General features: G+C 35.6%; 2 protein-coding genes across 9 annotated transcripts in view; one reads left to right on the plus strand and one right to left on the minus strand.

Annotated features, from left to right (window-relative positions):
• Positions 1 to 24,987, plus strand: part of FAM161B (FAM161 centrosomal protein B) — a 39,764-nt gene that overhangs the window by 10,264 nt on the left and 4,513 nt on the right. The window contains exons 6-10 of one of the 2 annotated variants that reach the window (XM_074290042.1): positions 2,419 to 2,586; positions 2,854 to 2,953; positions 4,410 to 4,555; positions 6,223 to 6,414; positions 10,114 to 10,272. In XM_074290042.1, coding sequence (XP_074146143.1) covers positions 2,419 to 2,586; positions 2,854 to 2,953; positions 4,410 to 4,555; positions 6,223 to 6,367 — 559 coding nt within the window. In that variant the 3' untranslated portion in view covers positions 6,368 to 6,414; positions 10,114 to 10,272. Of the gene's footprint in view, positions 1 to 2,418; positions 2,587 to 2,853; positions 2,954 to 4,409; positions 4,556 to 6,222; positions 6,415 to 10,113; positions 10,273 to 24,987 lie in introns of those variants that run through there. The other variant, XR_012486479.1, reaches the window with a different exon arrangement.
• ZNF410 (zinc finger protein 410) overlaps positions 17,205 to 24,987 on the minus strand; it is a 32,911-nt gene continuing 25,128 nt past the window's right edge. For 4 of the 7 annotated variants that reach the window (XM_074290044.1, XM_074290047.1, XM_074290043.1 and 1 more), the window contains 5 exons: positions 22,352 to 22,441; positions 21,547 to 21,672; positions 20,690 to 20,848; positions 18,100 to 18,238; positions 17,205 to 17,489 (listed from right to left, as the gene is read on the minus strand). In XM_074290044.1, the coding sequence (XP_074146145.1) occupies positions 18,111 to 18,238; positions 20,690 to 20,848; positions 21,547 to 21,672; positions 22,352 to 22,441 (503 nt within the window). In that variant the 3' untranslated portion in view covers positions 17,205 to 17,489; positions 18,100 to 18,110. The remainder of the gene's footprint in view (positions 17,490 to 18,099; positions 18,239 to 20,689; positions 20,849 to 21,546; positions 21,673 to 22,351; positions 22,442 to 24,987) is intronic. The other 3 variants (XM_074290045.1, XM_074290051.1, XM_074290046.1) reach the window with 1 other exon arrangement.

The following is a 24,987-nucleotide window of genomic DNA, read 5'->3' on the forward strand; positions in this document are numbered from 1 at the left end:
TTTTGATATTTGTTTAAGGCAATGTAATATATTCCAATCACGGTTAGAAGTAACAGTTATCCCACGTGCCTGTACTCCACAAATCACACTGCTGGGGTCCTTAGCCACCATCAATAAGATGAAATTTAGAAGGTTAGATAAAGTTGACCATTTTACTGTTCTTAATTGTACATAATTCTAAACCTGTATGACAACATCAGATCCTTACATCTTTGCTTCTGAGGCACTGATGTGGAAGAAAATTAGTTTGTATTTGGGAAATTGATCAATGATTTTTATTTATTTATTTGGTGAGGCCATTGGGATTATATGATTTGCCCAGGGTCATACAGCTAGTAAGTATTAAGTCTGAAGCCAGATTTGAACTCAGATTCTCCCAAATCCAGGACCAGTGTTCTGTCCACAGCTCTCTCTATCTACCCCAATCAATGATTTCAATGAATCCAAACTGTTCCTTGAAACAAAAACCCAGCTCCAGGCATTTTTTTCTGAAGTTCCCCCAACCTGAAATTCTGTCCCTTCTCAGCTCCTGACTGCTGACTTCTCTGGCTTCCTTTAAGTTCTGAAGAAAATCTCATCTTTCACTTGCAGCCTATCTCAACCCTTCTTACTTCTTCCCTCTGTTAATTATTCTCCATTTATTTGGTATCTTGATTTGTATGTATATTTGTTTACATTGTCTTATTAAATTGTAAGTTTCTTGAGGGTAGATATTGTCTTTTTTTTTTTTTTTTTTTTTGTCTCCTCAGTTTTAGTTCAGTGCCTGGTACATAGTAAGTGCTTAATAAATGTTGATTGATTGATTGATTGGTATGAAGGTGAGTACAACTTAGTTATTTTCTACCAAGTGTCTGAGGCAACTAGATCATACAGTGGAAAGTTTGTTGAATCTGGAGTCAGGAAAACCTGAGTTCAAATTCATCCTCAGACACTTAATTAGCTGTGTGACTTGGGCAAGTTCCTTAATCTGTTTGCCTTTTCTCTGGCTGCCTCTGTTTCTGAATCTTTAAAATGGGAATAATAATAACTCCTATCCTCAAGGATGTTGTGAGGATCAATTGAGATGTTTTTATTTTTGTTCTTCTAAACATTGATTAGAAAGAATAAAGTTTGCTGAAGCTGAAGAATATCCTAAATTCAAAGAATACCAAAGGAGCTTTTTTGAAGGACCTTTGTTGACTCTGTTCTTCCTCTTCTTGTGGTTTGAAGACCATTGAAGGGAGACTCTCTTGAGCAAATCAATTGTATTCCCATGAGACTGATCTATATACTTTTCCTTCATACTTCATATTGCCCCTGTTCTCCCATGTTTAGGCTTTGAGCCTTCCTCTGTGAGTTAAAATGTGCCATGATTAAAACACTTGCTGCTTTATGCCTTACTGTTTGATTATTTTGTGATAATTCTTGTAAAGTACTAAAAATCCTTATAAAAACCTGACTCAGAGCAGCATGAAGATAGTTAAAGTTTATATGACAAAATTAGTTATAGAAAATAAAACTTGAAGTGATCATTCGGTTTGTGTCAACACTAAGTGCTTAGGGGACTTCAGTGCTAAGGTTGGAATAAAGGAAGTCAGCAAGAATATGTTGGGAAATTTGATTCAGGATTAAGGAATGTAAGAGGACATATAGACAGATAGCCCTAACCCTCATACCTGTTTTTCTTAAATACATTTTCCAAGAAGAGATTTGGAAGGTATTAGACATCAACGAATGGAAAAGCAGTGCTTACCATATTCCAAGATAGTTTGGGGGGGGGTACAATACAAAAGTTAGATGGCTCCTTTTGAGTGCTTCTTGGTGTCCACATAATGTTAAAAATACCTCAATGAAGATTTCTAGCATGTTGCTAGAGGGATAAGATGACTGTGTCCATAGGGAGACCTCATTGGAAATTTCATTTGTTTTCTCTAGGTGAATGAATTTGCATTTATAAAGCCCATGGACTTAACTATTCTAATGTTGTGAAGATACACTTTTGCTTTCTAGTAGGCAAGAAACTTGGTGAAAATCTAGATTTGCTCCAAGTTTCTACAACCATAGATATTACTTTAGTTTACTATTTTGACTGAATGTTTAATTAACTGCCTTTGTTAATGGACAGCTATAAATAAGTCAATATATTTAGTCCCAAAGGACCTTGTAATCAATCCCCTCTGCAAATGCCAGGGTTTGATAAACATATCTTCATAGAGGTCAAGGATTCATTTCTATGCAAATACCTCCAAAGATCTAAACAAAAGCTGTAATTAAATATACATATATTTATATTATAAAGGAAAGCTTCATTAAAGTTTAAAACTGCCATAAGATTTTTATAACATCATGTAGGTATAGTTGTGTGTGTGTGTATAAAAAGTACATACAGCATATCATTAAGTTGTCTGTCTTTGTCTCATTCTTCCTTGTTCCTTTTAGATGCTCCCTTGAAGAAAAAAAAGATAAAGAGAATGAGAGTGCCCTCTGGATGGAGCAGCATAGGAAGAAATGTCAAGCTATGTATAAATCTGTGACCTTGAGAGCAAAAGCCATGGATCCCCATAAAAGCTTAAAGGAAATGTACAAGACAAAGCTGAAAGAGAATTGGTTAGTATACCCCAAAAAGCATACAGATGTATCTTGGAGGTAATAGTAGACACTTAATAAATGCTAATTGATTATGAGTGCTGGAAATGACAGTAAGTCTTGAAAAAAGTCAGGTAGAATTACAAGATAATTGGATATTTTGTATAATCCAGTTATCTACTTGTAGCAGAAAATGAATTCTTTTGCTAAAAGTAGACAAAATTGGAAATTACTGTATTCCAGTTTGAAACAAAATGGAATGTTTTATGGAAATCTTGTTAATTTCAGGCTGAATGATCAGAAAAGAACAAAGGAGTATAAGAAAGAACTGGAGGAAATGAAGAGAAGAGTCCAGAATAGACCATATCTCTTTGAACAAGTGACACAGGTAGAATTCCTTTTAAAATTGCCTTTTTTTTTTTTTAATCTGCTTGGGTTGGATATTCTTCTGGAAGAATGTTTTTTAATGATCCTCTAACATTTAGGTGTCAGGAATTAAATAATTAACTCTAATCTCACAGAGAAGATGTGAGTTGGATGTTTTATTTTATAAAATCACTATCATTCAATGTGATGAGCACATTAGCACCTGGATACCTTAGAATCAGCTGGAATCAGGATAAGTAAAGTCCTTGATCTTTATTCTTGGTCTGTAGCGGTAGAAGTCAAGGGGATGGATGGTAGAAGTCATAGTTTCTCCACAACCTCACTTCTTCGTCTCCTGCCCAGAAGTGACCCTGGCTAGTCTTACTCTACCCCCTATCCCTCCTACAATTCTCTGTATAAACCAAACGATTGGGCCAGCACAGGATAGTGGGAAGGGCCATTTTCCAAGCATATTCTTATAGAGTATTGTTCAATTGGTAATTAGCCTTTAAGTGCTTGGTTGTCCGACCTCAGTGAAACCAAGAGTTTCAGCCCTTTACAATTCAAAAAATCTTTATATCTTGTACAAGTATACTTCCCCTCACAGAGTATAAAAAAATGATACACTTTAAACAGTGTCTTCTCCACTGGTGTTTTTATTGCAGTCTAGAGTTCACATTAAATAGCATCAAGATCATTTTATATATTCCTCAATATCTCCTCCCCATGTAGTTCTGAGATTTTAGTAGGATTAGGAATTTTACAGGATCGGTTTAGGTGGCCTGAGCCTCAGCGCCATCTTGCAGAATTCTTTTCAGACAAGATGGTAATAAAATGGTTATTGGGTGGTCTGTGGATGAATAAGATAGATCCTTATAAGACTCCCTCTGCTGGTCTTTATTTATCCCAATCAATTGTGGAGAAGCTAAAGTTTAGTTGAGATTTTCTTGGAAAATGTAGGAATGACATAAGCCATCTTAAGATTATTAAAGGCTAGATTTTATTCAACCCACACATCTAGAATTAAGATCCCATTTTTGCCCAAGGAATTGAGATACCAGTTGGGTTTCCCCAGTGATCTGTTTGGAATTCCTGGGCACTCAGATGTGTCCCATGTGCCCCAACAAGTACCTAATTGACTGATTGAAACCTGGAGAAAATAAATTATCATGGCCCTCATCTGCCAGCTGTTGTGCTAAAAACGACTGAGAATAATTTCATATTTCTTAACTTCTTTAAGTTAATTTTATTCAAACTGAATTGGCTTCAATATCAAATCTCATTGTAGCCTTTAAACTCCATTTCTCCAAGAAAGGTACAGAGTTTCTAAGTATAATTTTGTTCTTAACACATTAAGAGGTACTTTTTGGCCACAAAATATCCATACCCATTACTCAAAATTATTAACATATGGAACACAAGTTAGAGAGGGAGAAATGGGTTCACAAGTTACAGACATCTAATTTCTCACTTTGCAGTTATGTGCCAGGAAAGAGGCAGAGCGCAGATACCGAGATATATTACAGAAGGTTGGTTTAGATGAGGAGTTTGTTATGAGCAAAGGACAAGATGCCATTGATTTGGAATGGAGTGAAGACGACAGAGAAGAAACTGATTCCCTCAGGTATTTGTTTTCTAATCTTTTTTTAGAGCTAATTGTCACCCTTTGGCCCAAGAGGTTGATGCTGTTAGAATATACTATAAATTTCTATTTGATATGTCTTTAATTAATTTTGAAATTAATAGCCCATATTTATCTAGGCTCACTTCTAAGGATTTTAGAGTATCTTATCTGATGCTTTTTTATTTTTAAAATTCAGCTTTGAGTTCAGTTTCATCCTTTCAGGTTATATTCAGACCAGTTAAAATTTGAGTCACATTAACCAATTATCTATGGTTGCTTGTGAGCTAGGCTGTCAGATGCTGAAGATACTTTTAAAAAAAAAAAAAAGAAAAGAAAAAGCAAAAGCAAAGATAGTCCCTGCCCTCAAAAAGGTGGAAAAAACCTTCACATAAATAGGTGTGCTCCAGGAGGTGTAGTGAGGAGAGATGGAAAGAGCCAGAGGCACTGGGAAAGACCTGCAAAAGGTAGACTTTAACTGAATACTGAAAGAAGCCAAGGATTTTCCAGAAGTGGAAATAAGGAGAGAAAACCTCCTAGCAAGAAGGCCCAGAGAGTAAAGATGGAGGATTCTATAACAGAAACAGCAATTAGACCATATGACTAGACCACAGAATGTGTAGAGGAGTCATATGTAAGATTGGAAAGACAGGAAAGCATCAGGATGTGAAGAGCTTCAAATGTAGAAGAAAAGCTTACATTTGATCCTAGAAATAATAAGGGAGCCACTGTAGTTTATTTAGTGGGGCTAGTGGATGTGTCTGTGTGTGTGTGTGTGTGTGTGTGTGTGTGTGTGTGTGTGTGTGTGTGTACAGCTTAGAAAAATTACTTTTGACAGCTGTGTAAAGGATGGATTAGAGTGGGGAAAGACAAAACTGATGAAGACTTCATCTCTAGTAGATTGTTTCTTTGCATAAAAAAAAAGTATGTTATGGAGAAAGAAATGACAAGATTTGGCAACTGATTATAAAGGGTGAATAAAAGTAAGGAATTGAAAATGGCACAGAAGTTACAAATGTAAATGATTGGAAAGATGGTAGTATCCTTGGTACAATAGAAAAATTTAGAAGAAGCTCATGGTTTTAGGGGGAAGATAAAGAACATACTGAATTTGAGATGACTAGAGAACATCTAATTCAAAATGCTTAGTGAGTACTTGGTGATGCAGGCCTGAATCACAGGAGGAAGACAAGATCTGTGAGTCCTATAGGTAAAGAAAATAATGGAACTCCGAGGAAGAGATCACCAAAGGGTAGGAAGAAAAGAGATAAGGAATCACTTTTTAAAGTTCTGTGTCAGATTGTTTTAAAAGAAAAGAAACTCATTTGAATTGGCTTAACTTGTAATACAGTCAGTCCTATTTCCTACTCAGCCTGGATTAACTGAAGCTCGACGAATGTTAGACTACAAGCCCTTGGAAGATAGTCTTTGTATCCACATATGCAGTGTCAAATACTGGGGAGACATTTTAAAAATGCTTGTTTATCATTTAATTTCTGAATTACATATAAAAGAGGAGAAGGAGTTAGAGTAGTCTTAAAGCTCAGTTTTGCATGATATACTAAGTTATAATCGCTTTTCCATTTTTCCTCTTGGGAATAACTTTCCCCCAACCCCTTAAAAATAAGAAACATCCTAAACCCTACTAATAGCTAACATTTATTCTGCAGCCACCAGGGAAGCAAGGAACTGTCTAGTAGTAGTTCACAGCAAGATTCAGAAGAATCCCTAGAAGAAATGAAACATACTCCCTCGGAAGAAGATTTTGCAGACCTGTCCTTTGAATCACTAGATACTTTGAAATCATTTGCCTGATCCTTCTCCTCCTAGTACTGCTTTTGGAAAAGATGCTAAGCCACTAGGTAGGTTGGGGTTTTTCAAGAAGACAGGCCAGGAAATGACTGAGCCCTTTTGGAGCATTGTTTTACTTGTGAGTTGATATTTTAAATCATATGTTGTGGGACACCTCTTTTCAACACATGAAGCTTTGCTTTTTATCATGGAGGACTGACTTCTCTTCCTGGACTTTTATCCCTCAATCATCTCCTTTCTTTCTTGCATCTTTTCTTTTCCTCTCCATTGAATCAGTGTTTTCCACTTTCATTAATTCTCAGGTCTCCTCCAGCTTAAACAAAATTCCCAAATCTTTCTACTTCACTCTGCCTTCCATTCTACCTTTCTCCCCTTTTTTTTCACTCCTTGGCTTATTGAATTTTAGAGTTGGAAGGGGTTTCAGTGATCCTTCAGTTCAACCTATACTTGGAGGGGATGGCCAAGGGGGAAGAAGGGGAGGGGTAGAGAAACACCACTACAAGTTTCCAGAGAAGTGGTCATCATTCAACCTTTGCTTGAAAACTTTCAAAGAGGAGTCACCCACTACCTTTTGGAACAGCCAATTCTACTTTGGGGCAGTTCTAATTTTAAGTAAGTTTTTCCTTACATCATTTCCTAAATGTGCTTCTTTCCCGGTTTTATCCTTTGCTTCCTAGTTTGGCCTTCTGGGACCAAACAGAAAAAGTCTAATTTCTCAAATGACAGCTTTTTAGATACTTGAAAATAGCTATCTTATCTCCCTCAAGCCTTTTCTTCTTTCAGCTAAATATCCCTGGTTCTTTGAACCATTCCTCACATGGCAGAGGTTTGAGGGCCCCTCACCCCTTTCTGTCTGCTTTTCTCAAATGTGGAGTCTAGACTTAGGCACAGTACAGTGGAACTCTCATCTTATTATTCCTGGAAACTAAGCTTCTATGTTTATATCTCTATTTCCTTGCTACTCACTTATTCTTCAGTCCTTTTAATCTGTTACCATAGGTTTACAAGATTATCTTTCAAATGACAAATACATTAACCCCTTAAGTTCTCATTTTTTTTGCTGAATTTAATCAAAGCAAATTCCCCTTGAAATCGACATTTTATATTTTTGACACATTCCCTTCCCCTTTTCCAAACCTTTTTCTTTTAACACTGATTTCGTGGTTTTCCTCCTGTCCCATTAACCATAACTGCTTCCTTTTCCCTCATATATGTAGGTGTTCTCAGGTTTCTGTCTTCAATCCATACTGTCTCTGTTATATATTCTCCCTTCACCAAGTCATCTGCTCTTGTGGCTTTAATTATTACTCATGATGACTCCTAAAAGTAGCTCCAGCCTTTCTCTGAATTTCAGACCTATATTCTTCACTTTGTTGAACATCTCTGTCTCCAATACTGCAGTAGATCTGTGATCTCATTGATACAGGTGCTTTTGGAATCCATCTATATATGGTCATCCAAGTCCTATTAATACTCCAAAGAAGGTCTACCCAATGTGTTTGAGCTTTCTTTGAGTGCTTCTGATTCTATGAGGATACTGGGGGAGCCACATAGGTTTGTCTATTATTTATCCTTCATTGTCATTTAAATCCACACCTATCTCCTTTTTTTAACCATGTATTTCCTTGATGGCATCCTTTACAGTGCTTTGCCTTCATAATTTTTCATTTTAATGTGTTGCTGCATGTTCATGACAACCAGTTTTCCATTGCCCTTTGGGTCATCTTCAACTTCAGTTCTCTGAAATCTCTAGTTTGCCACATTCTATTAATCACAGCCATACAAAATTACCAGAAGATATTATTAAAAAGGCATGCTTTCATTTTAAGTTAAAGTTTAAAATCATTAAAACTTCCATATTTCCCAAATTTGCCATAGTTCCACCTCCTCCTCCTCCTCCTAGTTGGTTTTAGGCTAATCTCCTCCATTTGCAGCATCTGTCCAAGATATATTCTCCTCCATTCTCTGTGATCTAGCCAACTTGGCCTTGTCTCTATTTCTCACGTGATACTTCATCTCCTATCTCTGTGTATTTTTTCTGACCAATACACACCTGGAATGCATTATTTCCATAGCATCTCACAGTCCCTCTTCTCCTTTAGCACATAGTTCGAGCAATATCTTGGGCATAAAGCCTTTCCTTGACCCCTTTGTTGTCTATACCCTTCCTCCCAAGTACCTTGCATTTGACTGTTCATTCACTTTGTTTATGCTGTACATATTCATGTATACTTATGTCCCCCATTAGAATGTAAATTCCTTGTGATTAGGGATTGCTTCATTCTTTGTACCTACATCTCCAGCACCTAGTACAATATGGGCACATAATAGGCGCTTAATAAATACTTGATTGTCTAAGTAAAGTCATTCTTCAACCACTTGGCTTTTCTTGTGTGCATACCAAGCCAAATTCCTTAGTGATTATAGATCTCCCTTAGAAGACTGTAATGTTCTGGGATTTGATATAATCAGTACAATGTCACATGCAAATAGAAACTGTTATAGTATCATCTATAGGAAACCTTCCTTGTTTTGGTCTGCACTAGACTTCCATGCCAGTGGTGAAAGCTTTTGGTGAGTACACATCTCCCTTTTATCACCTGCTTATGATAATTGGGGTATTTAGGTAGTGTAGTGGATAGAATGCCAGGCCTGTAATCAGGAAAATTCATCTTTGTGAATTCAAATCTGGCCTCGGGATATTTATTAGGTATGTAACTGGGCAAGTCATTTCATCCCCTTTGCCTCAGTTTCTTATCTGTAAAATGAGCTGGAGAAGGAATGCAAACCACTCCAATCTTTTTTGATTGTTTTTTTTGCTAAAAGAGGCAATTGCCCAAGGTCACACAGCTAGGAAATGTTAAGTGTCTGAGGCCAGATTTGAACTCAGGTCCTCCTGACTTCAGGACTGGTGCTCTACCCGTTGCGTCACCTATCTATCCCTACTCTAGTCTTTTTGCCAAGAAAACTCCAAATGGGATCATATAAGAGTTAAGATACAACTGAAGAATAAATGAACAACAATGATAATTGAATCATTACCTGAGATTCTCACTGTTGTTATAAGGAATCTTGTGAAATCCTGACATGCACAGAAGGGCACCTTTTTGGAGGAGAGCCACTAAGGTGTTCTGATCTGCCAAATTATAGGTACTTTTTGTTTGGTTTTGTCTTAAAAAAAGCACAGTGATAGTCTGTTATTTTCTGTTTCCCTCAATGAATTGCATGATGGTAAAGATGGCCTGCTGTGAAATATTATTTACAAAAGCCTTGTGCTTTTCAGAGAGCCTCAGCAAAAATGTCTTTGATGTACATTATTCAAAGAGAAATTCTGTATAGAATGTAAAGATATGTTGCCTGATTGGTATTCGCTTGGATACCTTTTAATAGTAGTAAGGCCTGAGATTTTTTCTGTCTTTTGTGTCTTTCCCCTCTTTAGATACCTTGAGAATGACTCAGTTCCCTCAAAACTGTTGCTTGCAGCACAGATAGTATTTTGTGTATATTTACTTGGTTCAGGCCAGTTATATTTTTGAAAAAAATCTTAAGTTCCACTTCCTCTATAAGCACAATGTAACAATAGATAAGCTTGTGATGTTAGAATTCATATGTAGTGGCTCAAAAATCTTTGTGATCTTTTCCAGCTTTTGGCAGTTTATGGTCCTCTTTCATCCTTAAATGCCCTTGGGAAAACTTTGCTTAGTTGGCTCTCTTGCCACCTTTCTTTAAATCAGTTTTCTATATTGTAGAAATACAAGACCCTTGTGCTGGGGGAGGAAGTGAAGATCTACTTTTTTCAGTGAGAACAAAGTTTGAGTCAAAGTCAGAAGCCAAGAAAGAGTTAACAGAAAACTTGTTCCAGATGACTGAATGCAGTGCAGTTATCATTAAATCCTTCATGCACAAAAGGGGTCAGATTTTTTGCATGTTGAAAACATCAATTGGTGTAGACTCATGACACAGTTGTGGTTCTGTTTCCATACTATTTGCTTCATTTAAATATAAAGTATATAAAATTGAATCTTTACATGGAAATCATACATACCATATAATATCCATAACATTTTTCATTACTTTTGACAAGCTAGTTTCAAAAGATAAAAACCTAACCCTAAACCTCTGCAATTTAACAAATCGAAATAATTCAAGAATGATTATAATCACTGGTAAATTTCAGTACTTAAATCTATTAATTTTTATTGTTTTTAACTATTGAAGTGTAAACATCCCTTCATAATGGATAAAATGCATAACCAATTTGAAGGGAAAAATCTACTTGAGCAGCTGAAACCAATAAGAGCAAGGACAACATAGTCAAAATACAGAAAAACTAAGTAAAAAGCTAAAAATTCAGAAACAAATCCACAGTCCTTATCATTGGGTTTCACAAGTACTGTTACTGGATGGAAAAGAGCATTATTTGCTTTGCATGAAAATTTGAGCTGCAAAGTAATGAAAGAATATAAAGTGAAATATCCTGAAGATGTATATATGAAATATATGAGTAAGATTACTTTACTTTTCCAGGAAAAAACAAACTATAAATGCTTTTAATGGCAAATTAAAAAAAAATAAAATAAAATAAAATAAAATTGCTTCCAGAATTGGATAGCGTAAAAATACTCTTTCAGTAAGAAAAATATTGGTATACTATCTGCAGCCATTGAAATGTTTGGTATACCACATGCTAAACAGCTTTGATTGATTCTTCTTGCAAGAATGATTGGATGAATTGCTCCTATTTTTAAAGATCTTGGTGATCTATCATTTGAGAAACCAAAGTCTTTCTTTTTTTCATTGAAAGTGGATGAAGTAAAGGATTAATTATGATCATTTGATTGAAAAAATAGAAAATATATAATCTCTTAAATATTTTAATGCAATTTAAAACTATTAGAGCTTAAAACCACAGAGACACTTTGGGGGCATCTTCTATTGCTGAAACTTGTATTAGGAAAGATTTGCTACTTGACAGACTCATACATAACACTGTCATAAGATAAATTTTCAATAAAATTGTGTTTTTAAATGGAAAAAAAAATGTTAGCTTAGAATATATTAGAAGGCATTCAACTGGTATTGTGTACCATTCAGAGATGTGTTATCATCACACATTAATTAACAATTTGGACAATAGTATATGCTACAGTTCTTTAAGTGATTGAATAACTTTACAGAAAATATACCAAAAGCATGGCTATTTGCAAAACCATGTAATCAGAAATAGTATTTGTCTTACTATGAAACATGATGGCTTTTTCATTACAAAATTCTTAGAAGAATGTTTGAGTTAATATAAAAAATTACCAATTTTTTTAGTGATAATAAAAATAAAACAAATTCATTTTGTAACAAAAATTTTCAAGTGAAATCTAAATATTTGGTGGATATTCCTGAAAAACAGAATTCGAAATCAGTTCAAGATCCTTAAATTCATACCCTCAGAAAGATAAACTAATCAGAATAAAATTTTAAATGTTTCCCAATTTTTAAAAATAACTTATCCTGCAAAAGAAAGATTTCAAAAGACCTGTTTATTACTTTGCTAGTCTATAAGCAGTAAATTATTTTATTTCTAAATATACACTGATAAAGAATCCATATGCCCATGGACAAATAGGATTCATTTGGTCTTTTTCCTTCAAAACAAAAAGTTATTTAAGATTTCTCTTGCAGTGGTACTAAAAGTTGAAATAAGCATTTGAACTTGACAATATATTTTGGCTACAGTGAATCCTTTATCAAGCAAAGCAACAGAAATTCTATTGCTATTCTTAATATTTTATTTGTATGGTAGTTTTCCACTGTAGCCACTGAAGACAAAATATCAGTTTTGATTATTAGTTGAAAAATAATTGAGTTAGAATACCCATCAATTTTCCAGTATTTGAAAAATTTTACAGATAAGCAAGTCCAACTATTACATTTTAATGTTATGTGAAATTTATATATGATTTTATCAATGTTACATTATGTTCTAGATATTATAAAAATAAAATCTTAACTTTATTTGAACAGAATATGAGCCAAGAAAATTATTTGCATAGGTTGTCATATGAAAAGGGGCATGTATCTAAATCAATGCTCTAAATAGAATGCTCTAAATCAATTACTTCTGATTAGACAAATGAAAATTATAACAACTCTGAGGTACCACCTCACACCTATAAAAGACTAATATGACAGAAAAGAAAAATGCCAAATGTTGAAGGGGATATGGGAAAATTGGGACATTAATACAGTGTTAGTGGAATTGTGAATTGATCTAACCATTCTGGAGAGCAATTTAGAACTTTGCTCAAATGGCTATCACTTCTAGGTCTGTATACCAAAGGAGTCATATAAAAGAGTAAAGGACCTACATGTACAAAAATATGTTATATGTGCAAAAATATTTAGAGCAACTCTCTTTGTGTTGGCAAAAAAATTGGAAAATGAGAATATGCCCATCAGTTGGAAAATGGCTGTACAAGCTGTGATTTATAAAGGTAATAGAATACTACCATTGTGCTATAAGAAATGAAGAGGAGCAAGCTTTCAGAAAAACGTGGAAATATTTACTTGACTTGATGCAAAGTGAAATGAGCAGAACCAAGAGAACATTGTACAAGTAACAGCAACTGTATAATGATTAACTATTACTGATTTAGCTCCTTTCAGCTACACAGTGATCCAAGACAATTCCAAAGGATTTTCTAAATGAAAATGCTATCCATATCCAGAGAAAGAACTGGTGGACTCTGAAAGCAGATCCAAGCATATTGTTTTCACTTTATTTTGCGTGCATATTGGGGGTTGGGGGTGGTTTCTCTTTGGGTCTGTTTCTTCTTTCACAACATGACTTCAGTTCTATTATTAATCAAGTTGTTTATCATTTTAGGAAAAGGTTAGAGAGAGAGAGGGAGAAAAATTTGGAACTCAATCTTATAATAAAAATCAGTGTTAAAAATTATCTTTGCATAAATGGAAAATATAAAATACCATTTTAAAGGAGTAATGCTTGGAAACTTCTGCACTTTTTTTTTTTTAACCATTGCCGCCATCACTGCAAAAGCATAAGACTGGGGCATTTTGAATTTTAACCATTCTAGTAGTGATGCACTCCTGTGTATTTAGGCTGGATTTCAAAAGTATGAAGGATGTTTCCAGGATCATATATGAAGCCTTTCCACCATAGTTGGTAGCAATGCAATTGCAGAATCTATGCTCTAGGCTTAGCCATTGGGAACCCAAGATAACCTAGAAGAAAGACTTTTTGGAAGGCAACTCTAGCAGCACCAGAAAATCAACATATCCAAAACATAATTACCTTTTTCATAAAGCCTTTTCTACCACCAACAGCATTACTGCCTATACTCAAAACCTGTCACCTTTACCTACCTCACTTCAATCTATCCCTCATTTACAAATTAATCTTCCTAATGCATAGATTACACCCTGTCTCTTCAATGGCTGTCTTTTATACTGCCTAAAAGGTGAAGCCTAAATTCTCTAAACTTGGCATTCAAGGCTGCTCACCCCTACCTTCAAATAATTTTCTTAAACTACCAAACTACATTGCATCTTTGAATACATATACTTTTCCTGTGGTGTTGTCTCAGCTCATACCATCTCAAATGGAATAATTTCCCCACCATTTTAACCTGCTGAACAGTTGAATAGTTACTTCTTCCCAGGTAATTATTTCTCCTCCTCAAATTGTTCAGTATACTTTGTCTCTCTCTTATGCACTTAAATCAATGTCTTAGGTTTCAAGGAGATAAACTGTCTTGCTTATGTTTGCAGCTGCTTAGTGTCTTGCAAACAATAAATACTTAATAAAAGGAAATTGGAAAAAGCCCCACTTATGAGAAAAATTGCAACAGCAGGTAAGTAGTATACATGTATGAGTTCACAAACAGAGGATTGACATGAATAGGAAAGTAAGTAATTTGAAAAAAAGATCAAAGAGGCATTTATTCCTATGAAAATGGAAAAGGACACAATTTCAACCTTCAAGCCTAAAAGTTTGGATCTGAATGTAACAAATGTAACAGAAGAGAACAAACTTTAGGAACAGTACAGGTTACATCTGTTTTATATGGAAGAGTATTTTTTGATACATTAGAGAAGAAAGACTTAGTATTTCTTCACTAATAAGTCTGAGGCACAAACAAAAACTTATTTTCATGTACCTTACCAATAATTTATATCACCACTTCTTAATGTGGAAGTTTCTGCAATATAACACTGAACATTTTTGCTTCTGAAAGAAGGGATTTTGACAATGATTAAATCAACATAATTAGGGATGTCCTACTTTCTTAAAAAACAAAACGAAACAAAAGACTACTCCAAAAGATAAACCCTTAATGAGTTTTTGAACTGTCATTTGGAGAAATAAAAATTTAGGACTTACGCTACAACTCTTCCAGACTCAAAATCACAAACTGCTTCTGGTTTGATAGTACCATTATGGTTACAACCAATAACCACCACCAAAAAGATCAACGAAGAGAATAAAGTCTTAAAGAGTTAGAAAGCTTAAGTTGAAGTCTTCTTACTGATTACATGGCACTGGAGAACTCATATCAATCTTGCCTTCTCATCTCTAAAATGGTGTTAGTTATATTATCTCTGTCATAAAATTAGGATGAAAAAACTGTTCCATAAGCTTCAAACAATATAAGAGTTATTAGTAATTGATCTCTTTAGAATTTCTAACCTGGTTTTCTCACATATCCCCTTTTGAAAATAACAGCAGGGAACCGAAAAAAACACTAGGCATAAGTTAGTTGTTTGGAAAGACTTCATGGAAGTGATGATTTAATTGGTCTTCAAAGGATGAGTAAGATTTCAGAAAGAGGGAAAGAACATTCCAAGTATGAGAACTAGAATGAAAACAAAAGGTAGAAAAGGACAATGTATGTCTAAGGGATTAACAATTAGTTTTGTTAACTAGTTTTGGATTGAAGCATAGAGTATGCAGAAGAAGATATGAAATAATGCTGGAAAGGTATAGTAGTTTCAGATTTTAGTGGTCCTTGAATACTGGGGCTTACAGTAACAGCTACTTACACAGGAAGATGCCAAGGCTGGCAATAAACAATGGATCTAAGAAGAGAGATTACCTTTGTGGGAAGATCTCATAGGTTCTATCAAAGTACTGTAAGAAGGCCTATATTTAGAATTAGTGGCAGTGGAAATAGAAAAGTGGAAGGCATGTACCCAGAGTTTTTGCAATTAAGGAATTAACAGGAGTTAAGTGTCTATATATGAAAGGTAAGAGAGAAATAGTCAAAGATTCTTATTACCAAGATTCTGACCAAAGGAGAATGAGTTAAATAGTAGTGCGCCCCAGACAAAAATGAAGAAATCAGTTGGTTTAGGGGAAAAATATAATCAATTTTTCAACGTGTGGAGTTTGAGGTATCTGTGGGACATCCATATAAAGATCTATAGGCATGCCACTGAAAGCTTATGGCTAAAAAAACCCCCACAGATAATAGAAATCACCTGAAGAGAAGTTGGAATGATTATATTAACCAAGGGAATTAAGGAAAGGAGGAGGAGGGTAAGGGGAAGTTTGGAAAACTGTCTTTGGCTAGACACCTGACATAGAGCTAGGACTTAATATCCACAATTCCCAAGTCCTCTCCCTTTTGGGGAAGCTAGAATATCAGAAATACACACAGCTATTTATCCAAGACAACAGGAAGATACTCATTTCCCCAACCTTATCTCCCTCTGAGGGGGACTGAGGAGACCTGGTCATCTTCAACTCCATGCAAGGGGGGGTAGGGAGGGGGGTGGAAAATGATTTTTTTTAGAAGCCATCTCTGAGGAAGTTGAGAAAAATCCCTGAATTGATAGTGTTCACAATCATTCCAAGCCTCTTTCCCTAGATTTTCCAAGGGAAGCAGAATGATGCATTAGAAAAAGGACTGAAATTGGAGTCAATTTATGTACTAAATTCTGGCTCTGCTACTTACTAATTACTACCTAGGTAAGCTAAATCAACTCATCTTGCATCTCTGGGTCCCCTTTCCAGCTATATAAAATGATTTGGACCAGATAATCCTGATGGTCTTCTCCCCAACTCTCCTTTTACAACCTAAGTTCAGTGACTGTTGGGTTATCTTGTCTAATTTGTTTTATAGATGAGAAAACTTAGATGAAGTCTTCACAAACAAGTCTCACTTGCTCATAGAGTACAATTCTACTTCGTTGTATTAAGTTTTGAGGATAAATTAAACGTGTGCTCTTCTAAAAGGAAAGAGATTAGATTATGGCATTTATTCCCATGCTAAGGAAAATGAATATCATCCAAACAAGGAGGAAAAAAAAAAAAAAAAAAAGAGCTAAGCTCTTGGTTTGTTTATTTAAAGATAAAACAAATGAAGCTCATCATCTGATTTTTAAATTAAAAATCTTTTAACATGCTACCATAAGTTTTAGAAACTAAGAAAACAGTATGGGGCAAAGTGACCAAGTAGAGGTGGGTAGGAGAATGCCTAGGGCATCTCAACCCTAGGGCCAAGGGGGATTCAAGTAAATTTTATATTTGCAGCCCAGCAGGGGGGAAATTCCTGCTAAGTGACCAAAAAGAAGAAGGTCACTTAGAATTGATAACAACCTACCCCCCAAAGCAACAAGGCATCTTGAAATCTCAGCTTCCTGGAGAAGTTTTGTCATCTCATAGGCAGAGCTGTATTCATCCATGTGAAAAAGATAGCTGAGGCAGGATGAAAAAGAGTCTTCCTCCAATCAACTGTAACATTTCATGTTAGCTGATGCTTTTAAATCAGATTCACCTTCTGGAGAAGTCAGCCCCAAAATGCAATAGGAAGAGAGACAGTTACCCAGTTCACATTCAGTGCTTTATTCCTCCTCTGCATCAGATGGGAAGTGTGAAGAGGCCTCAAAGCAATGCTCACTCCCACATTCATTCTGTGTGCAAGGGGAAGATGAATGAGGGCCAGAGTCATAGCCTGCATCACAGTTTCATTTTGGTTAGTTCTGTCAGACCATAAACTAAAAGCATTCTGTACCCCAATGTGTGCACTTGGGATTCAAGCATACATGGCTGCCAGTTCTTCCAAGAATCAACACTCACTCTGATGTCCATTTTTCTTTGTTTTAGCAACTGTAGAAAAAAAAAGAAAATGAACTAAAATCATCTCCCCATCCCTAAAGTCTTCTTTTACTTTGAATAGCAGTTTCCATTTAACTAGTCAGTATATGTAACCCAAATATACACTTCTAGGTCGGCTTCCAACAGGATCTTAGGCAACTGAATAGATAACCAATTCTGGCTATTTTAAATTACTGCCTCTATTCCTAATCTTCTCCTTGGAGGTCAGTTCCTAGATGTTATTTTCTCTTCTATACTGTAGAAATAACATCTACAACATTATAGAGTGGATGCATAAAAGTGAGAGGATAAGAAAACTGAACTACCAAATTAAAAAAATGAAAAATAACATTTCTGATTAGCCAAACCTTACACTTCAGGAAACATTGCCATTTTGATGGACAGCCAGTTTGTTCAAAGCTAAATTATTGTTTAGATAAAGATATAAGAAATTTCAGGGTGCCATCATCACTAGGGCTAAAGTAAGAAAATATCAAGGTTTGCTTCCTTTTTTATACTTAGTGTTATCTAAGCCAGACTTTTAACTAATTTCCACATTTGTGTTAGACAAGATACTAAGAAGTTAGATAAATTGATACCACACACTTTTCAGCTGTCTTACCTCAGATAGATTTACTGTAATAAAGCAGAAACCTCATATGACTGTCTTCCAGTAGACATGGGCACCAAGTGATGTGACTGTGGAAGAACCACTTCTGGTGCTGAAGACAAGGAACGTGAAGCTCCTTCTGCTAGCACTTCTGTGAACAACAGAATGTATTACTAGAGAAAGAATAGAACCCACATATATAATAACCCACATAATGACCAAGGAAAAATCATTAAGGACACTTTAAAAAAAAAAAAAGGGGGGGGGGAGGGCCCTGAAAACCAAACCCTTAAGTTCTGGAATTATAGACAAAATAAAAAAGACAGCAGGACATAGTGCATGTGGGTTTGGAGTAAGGCAGACCTGGATTCAAATCCTTCCTTTGATATTAACTTGCCATGTGACCCTGAACCTCTCTCTAGACTTTAGTTTCCTCTCCTACTGTAAAATGAGACTGCTGGAATAACATCTCAATCAATTAATATAAGCTGAGTAGAAGAGAAAATCCAGATGACAAATTGTTACATTTTTTCAATACAAATTGATACAAAGTTGAAAATAAAACTTATGTCAAGAGTACATTGGTGGAAAGCTGCCCAGATAGCACTACTGGAATAAGAAATGGCCTTTTCACCTAAAACATTTATGAGTGAAATTTTCACTTAAAAGATTCAAAAGGACACTAAGGGAGGTCTACTTTTCTGTTATATTTTCTTCTACCTTTTTCATGGCTGGTAAATTGATATCCACACAATTTCCATGTTTTGTGCTTTAATTTTCCACCAGCCTTATTGATGGAAACCGAAAGCTTGTTTTTCATCATGGAATAAAACATTCTGGCACAATATGTGCCCTAAGGATTCCTAACAAAACTCACCTAACTGCTGTCATTTTCACAAAAAAGCAATAAAACTTTGTTTTACAAAGATTCTTTGCTAATGTTTTTGCAGTCCACACCAACTTCTCACTCCTGACCTGTACCCATCCTCAACATCTACACCATACAATTTAATATAGTTTAATACCTTTTTACTTTTTTTTTTTTTTTTTTTTTTTGCTAAGGCAGTTGGTGTAAAGTGACTTGCCCAGGGTCACACAGCTAGAAAGTGTTAAGTGTCAGAGGCCACATTTGAACTCAGGTTCTCCTGACTTCAAGGCTGGTGCTCTATCCATTGTGCCACCTAGCTGCCCCCACATCTACTCTTTAAGTGTTTTGACTAGGTCTTTTACTTTTTGTAAGCACAGTCAGGGACTTAATGCTTATCAGCACTTGGATACATTTTTCAAGGAGCAGAGAAACTGTTTTTTTGACCCTAAATACAATTTTTATTCAAAGAAAAAAAAAGATTACTTGATTAAAAAACAAAATGCTAAGATGTTTTCTTTAGCAGAGTGGCAAGAAATATATCACTTGGGAAATGCATGTCAAATATAGAGAAAGCTACATTTAAGATTGTGTGATAAACCCTTAGAGGAAATGAAAAAAAGATTTTCTTTGGACCTAATATAACAGATCAAGGAATGACAAAAAAGAAGAGGTCCAAGGCAGAGCAATCTATAAAATATCCAACAAGGGGAGGCAGGAACTTGGTAAATGTGAAGGGATTATGTTCCTGGAAGGTGGAAAAGCAGCTACTTTATTAGCAGCACAATGATGTTATGAGAAAAATACTTTGTAAGCTATCAAGTCTATGTAATTGGGAACTATTATCAAAACTGATCTACTTCCAGACCATCCCAAGATTATCAGACTAGCTTCCACAGAAAGATCACATATTTTGAGCTAAAAAGAATTTTAAAAGATCTAGTCAATGTCTACATTTAATGGGGGAGGAAAATAGAGTTTCAGAGAGAGGTAGTGACTTGCTTATAATCACAGCTAAATGGCAGAACCAGGATTTGAAGCCAGGTCTTGACTCTAGATCCAGAGCTCTTATCACTGCACCATAAGCTGCTGGCACACTGAAGGGAAAAAGGTATACTTTACATAGTACATTAATGTCTGAAATTATTTTAACAGCAGAGAAATGAGAAATATGATATTCTAGCCAAATCTTTCTATGCCAAACTCTGAAGAACATCTCTATATACTAACATCAGTCTACTTAGCTCTGTTTCCTAGATAAAATTCATTAAATGCCTAACTGAAAAGAACAGATCCAGATGTCCAAAACATAGATTGTACTTAAGTGACTTTCATGCATGGCACAGGAGAAGCAAAAGCAGACCGTATGATGAGGGCGGTAGCCCCCTTTAAGATTCTTTTTCTGATCCCCAACCCCCATGACAAGACTTGGTCAAAAGCACCCTTTTGTATTCCAAAGGGAGATATCCGGATCTGAGTTAACTTGAGTTAACTTATCTAGACCTCATCATTTGGCTAGACATCATCACTTACACCAGGCTCACAATCTACATCTGCTGCCAAATCTCATATTCTAAATGTGAGCAGAGTATATACTATTCAATTGTTTCACAACAGCCTTGGATACACAGAAGAGATTTGCAAGGAATGAACCTAGTTGAAATTCTTTACTTTGTATACAACTTATTTATTTAGCTCCTATCCCCTAAAAGACACAAAGAAAATTCATGGTCTTACCTTCCTCTACTCCCAGGATGGTGTTAGTATCTGGTAGGTGCAAGGACTCTACCCCAAGGTTGGGCTGTGAGTTTAAAGACACCAGGTTTTTAGTATGTACTGAAGCTTCCTCAAGCAAACTGCTACCCATTAGCGGTTCAGCTGGAGAGAGAGAGAACGCTGTAAGACAAGTGAGAACTGGATCAAGTCTCTCTAGCACATCTCCATTCCTTATTTCCTTGGGAAAGAAAAGAGCTTCTACTTTCATGTGGAACAATGGCCCTCAAACTTTTTAAATAGGGGGCCAGTTCACTGTCCCTCAGACTATGGGAGGGCCCAACTATAGTAAAAACAAAAACTCACACTCTGTCTCCACCCTTCAGCCCATTTGCCATAACCCAGGTAGCTGCATAAACTTCCTCAGAGGGCTGCATCTGGCCCTCGGGCCATAGTTTGAGAACTCCAGAAGTGGAAAGCAGAGCTGATCAACCTTATGAATATCAATCCCCTTTTCATCCAGTCAGTGGAAACAAAGATGAAAAGTCTGGGCAAAGGATTACCATAGAGATACATATCTACTTATGGTAAGTATATAAAGAACAGGATGTGTTGCCTACTTATTCATTGATCAGAAGAAAAAAGTCATGAAAAAGAATACCAAACTTAAAGGTCAGAAAGGAGGCCAATCCCAGAGTGAAATGAGAACAGTGAGAAAAATGCTTCCTCTAGTAAAAACCTCATGGATTCTAGTCACACTAACATATAAGAGATCACGTGGGATAACCAAAAGAGAATCAAAAAAACAAGATTAGACTCAAGCAAGTACCTTGGCTTTTTAAATGTTAATTACTCTGTACCTTCACACCCACTGCCCTCACCTGTTTGCTCTCTCTCACGATTCCCAGTTGCTCCCATCCTAGAGTGATGTTTCTTCACATGAACATTCCGGCTTCCACTCTGAGAGAAAGTTTTTCCACAAACTTGGCACTGATGGGGCTTCATGCCTGAAACAGGGACCAAGTAAGGCATGCTTTTTTTCCCCTGGGTTGTACCTGACTAATTATTTGAAAGATATCTTTAGCAGGAAAGATTAGATCTGCATGGAAGGAGCAAACTGATAAGGTTAGAGGAAAGAAACTCCAGAACAAGAGATAATTCATTGTTTTATGACATCTGGGAGACAACGAATGGCACATCTAAAATCTTATACTTCCTGGAATATGGCCTCTAGACCTCTTTATGAGAGGCACAAAATGTTATGGTAATGGAGAATATTGTCAGGCCAATACATCACATTGCTCTTTACCAGGAAGTAACAGTGCTGTTGCTGTTGCCCCTGTGTACATGTGCTAGACAAATGAGAATATTAGCCACAAGAAGGCAAGACTCAAGTCTAATTGGATTTGTATAGCACCCCAATCAAATAAATGCCAACTAATGTTTTTCACTAAGCAATCTGAAATAAATGGTCAGGTCCAACAATTTCAGTCAGACTTCCTGGAGATAACTCACATTTCATCTTAGTTGACAATCAAATTCAAGATTACTTAAGAAGCTTTTATCATGGCATCACCAAAGACTCACATTTATAATAGTTGTTTTTCTGACAAATTTCCCTCTTTTGATTTTCCACCTATTCTTAAAATTCTGTATTGCTATATACAATACAAAAGGCAATCTTACCTGAGTGAACCAAGAGATGCTTCCGAAGACTGGAGTACTCAGCAAAAGAACGGCCACAACCTTCAGCCTCACACAGGAATGGCTTCTCACCTAGAGAAAGGAAAAGAGAAAAGATTCAAGCATAGAAAAACCAAATCACATATACCCTCATATACACAGAACACACATATACCCACACACCCACTTATTTATACATATTTCTTTTCCCTAGTCCATTCAGTATTGCCAGGCAACTTACTCCATTCTTAATCCTTTCTTCATGCTCAGTTTCAATTTAGTCCTCAAAGCTTCTCAGTTTTCAGTATTTTCTACTAAGGAGTTCATTATTACATTAAAGTGACTTTTCCAAACTCTTCCCATTCTTTTCAGGCCCTCCATCTTCCATCTTAATCCTAGAAATCTAAGAAATTACATCATCTCCTAGCAGCTCCCTTTATCCATCTTCTTTACATAATTCAAAAGTATATTTTTAGGTGTTTCAATTGCTTTCTTCCTATCTGAAAGGACTCCTATCCTATTCCTTTAAAGCTGAAACCAACCTTCTCTCCTCCCCACCCCTTTGGCAGTATAGTGAAACCTATGAAATCCTTCTTAGATTATTTTAAATATATAAAATAAAATATATCAGACTAAAAAAGAAACCAACTTATAAAAATATTAAGTATGTTTTTAAAAAGAAACCAATTACATTGAAATGGTTATTGAAATTTTTTTAAAAGTTCTTAAATCCCAGGTTAAGAACTCCTTAAAGCCAATATTCTACCTATATCCCTCCCCTTTATACGTTGCATCTATGAATCTCCCCTACTTTCCTAGGTTATTCACAATGTCTTCAAAGATTCCTGTTTCCTGGCTTTATGATAATATTTTAAAAAATTACATTGGTTATGCTATTCTCTTCAAGCTAACATTGTTTCTTTCTTTTAACAGGCAAACAATTCTTAACATGTCAGCTATGTCTACTTGTTTCCTCAGAGATTTAATTTGTCTTTGCATTCTAACCTATAAATGATGCTTAATAACTGCTTGAAAATGGATTCATTAGTTCACATACAAACTCTTAACCAGTTCATCATAATCCTTTAAAGGCCAGATCTTTTACTGCCCCTACCACTTTACTTAAGGTGCTTTCTCAAAGGTCACCAATGACTTTATAGTTGTCAAACCAATTAACTTTCTCCAGATTCATACTCTTTGAATTTTCTCCACTGCTTTAAACACTTATTGACCTTAAACCTCCTTTAAATTTTTTTTCCCCCTTGACTTGTTTCTACATTGGTTTGGTTCTCTTCTTAGTAATGATCATTCATTTTATGACTCTTAATAGTTCTTCTATCCATCTGTTAGCTATCGTTTACTTGGGTTTTGTTGTCAGTCTTTATTCTCTTTCTATACTCTAATGAGGGGCCCCCGGGGTACAGTGGATATTCAAAGTTTGATGGGTGATGGTGATGATGGTGATGATGATGACGACTTGACTACAGATGACCATCATCATCATCATCACCATCAAAGCTGATAATGAGTTCCCTGAAAATGAGCTTTCCTAAAGACATAATGGAATCCAATTCATGGAGGGGAAAATGATTAGCTTTTAAAGTCCTATACACACTACCCTAACCTACCTTTTCTGCCTCTTGGGACCTTACTCTTTCTCCTATGCTCTCTGATACAGCTGGCCATATCCAGTCGTTCTGATCTATATCTTGCCACTGGACCCAAATGGCTCTAGGGAAAAAAATGAGGCTGGTGACTATGTACAGCACTCCCTCACTTCAATCCAATTCATTGCATGTGCTGGCATCACTCCCTGATGTCATGGTCTTCTTTGAGAAATTTTGTCCTCAGCCTTATTTTCTTTCTACACTTTCACTTTTATAATGTTCACTATGGTATTCATTTCTTGGCCTCTATATTTAGGGAAAAAATAATATTATAGTACAGTGGAAAGAGTGCTAGAAAGTCACCAGCTCTGTGAGCAAACCCAGAACATTGCACACTGTAAAAGCAAGATTATGTGATGATAAACTGTAATGGACTTAGTTCTTTTTAGCAATGCAGTGATCCAAGATAATTTCAATAGATTTAGGATGGAAAATGCCAGAGAGAGAACTATGGAGATTGAATATGAATTGAAGCATGCTATTTTGCTTTTTTTGTTTGTTTGCTTTTTCTTTCTTATGGTTTTTCCCTTTTGTTCTGACTTTTCTTTCACAACATGATTAATATAAAAATGTTTAAAATGATTGTATATGTATAACCTATATCAGAGTGCTTGATGCCTTGGGGAGAGATAAAAAAAAAATATTTGGAACTAAAAACCTTACAAAAGTGAATGTTGAAAACTATACGTGTAATTGGAAAAATAAAATATTGAAATAAAAAAAATGTCACCAGCTCTGTCCCTAAATATCTCCATCAGGCAACAGCTTTGAATGCCAGCTCTTCATGTATTAATAAAGGAACTGGATGTGAAGTATGACTCTGAATCCCATTTCTAACACATATAACCTGACCCTGTTCAAATCACTTAAACTCACTGAATTTTAGTATTCTTGAGTACAAAATGAAGCTAAAAATACTTAACTTGGAAGAGGATATAAAGATGAAATTTGCTCACATTATTGATTAGTCAC

The sequence above is a fragment of the Sminthopsis crassicaudata genome, chromosome 2 (genome assembly GCF_048593235.1).
Source record: "Sminthopsis crassicaudata isolate SCR6 chromosome 2, ASM4859323v1, whole genome shotgun sequence".
NCBI lineage: Eukaryota > Metazoa > Chordata > Mammalia > Dasyuromorphia > Dasyuridae > Sminthopsis > Sminthopsis crassicaudata.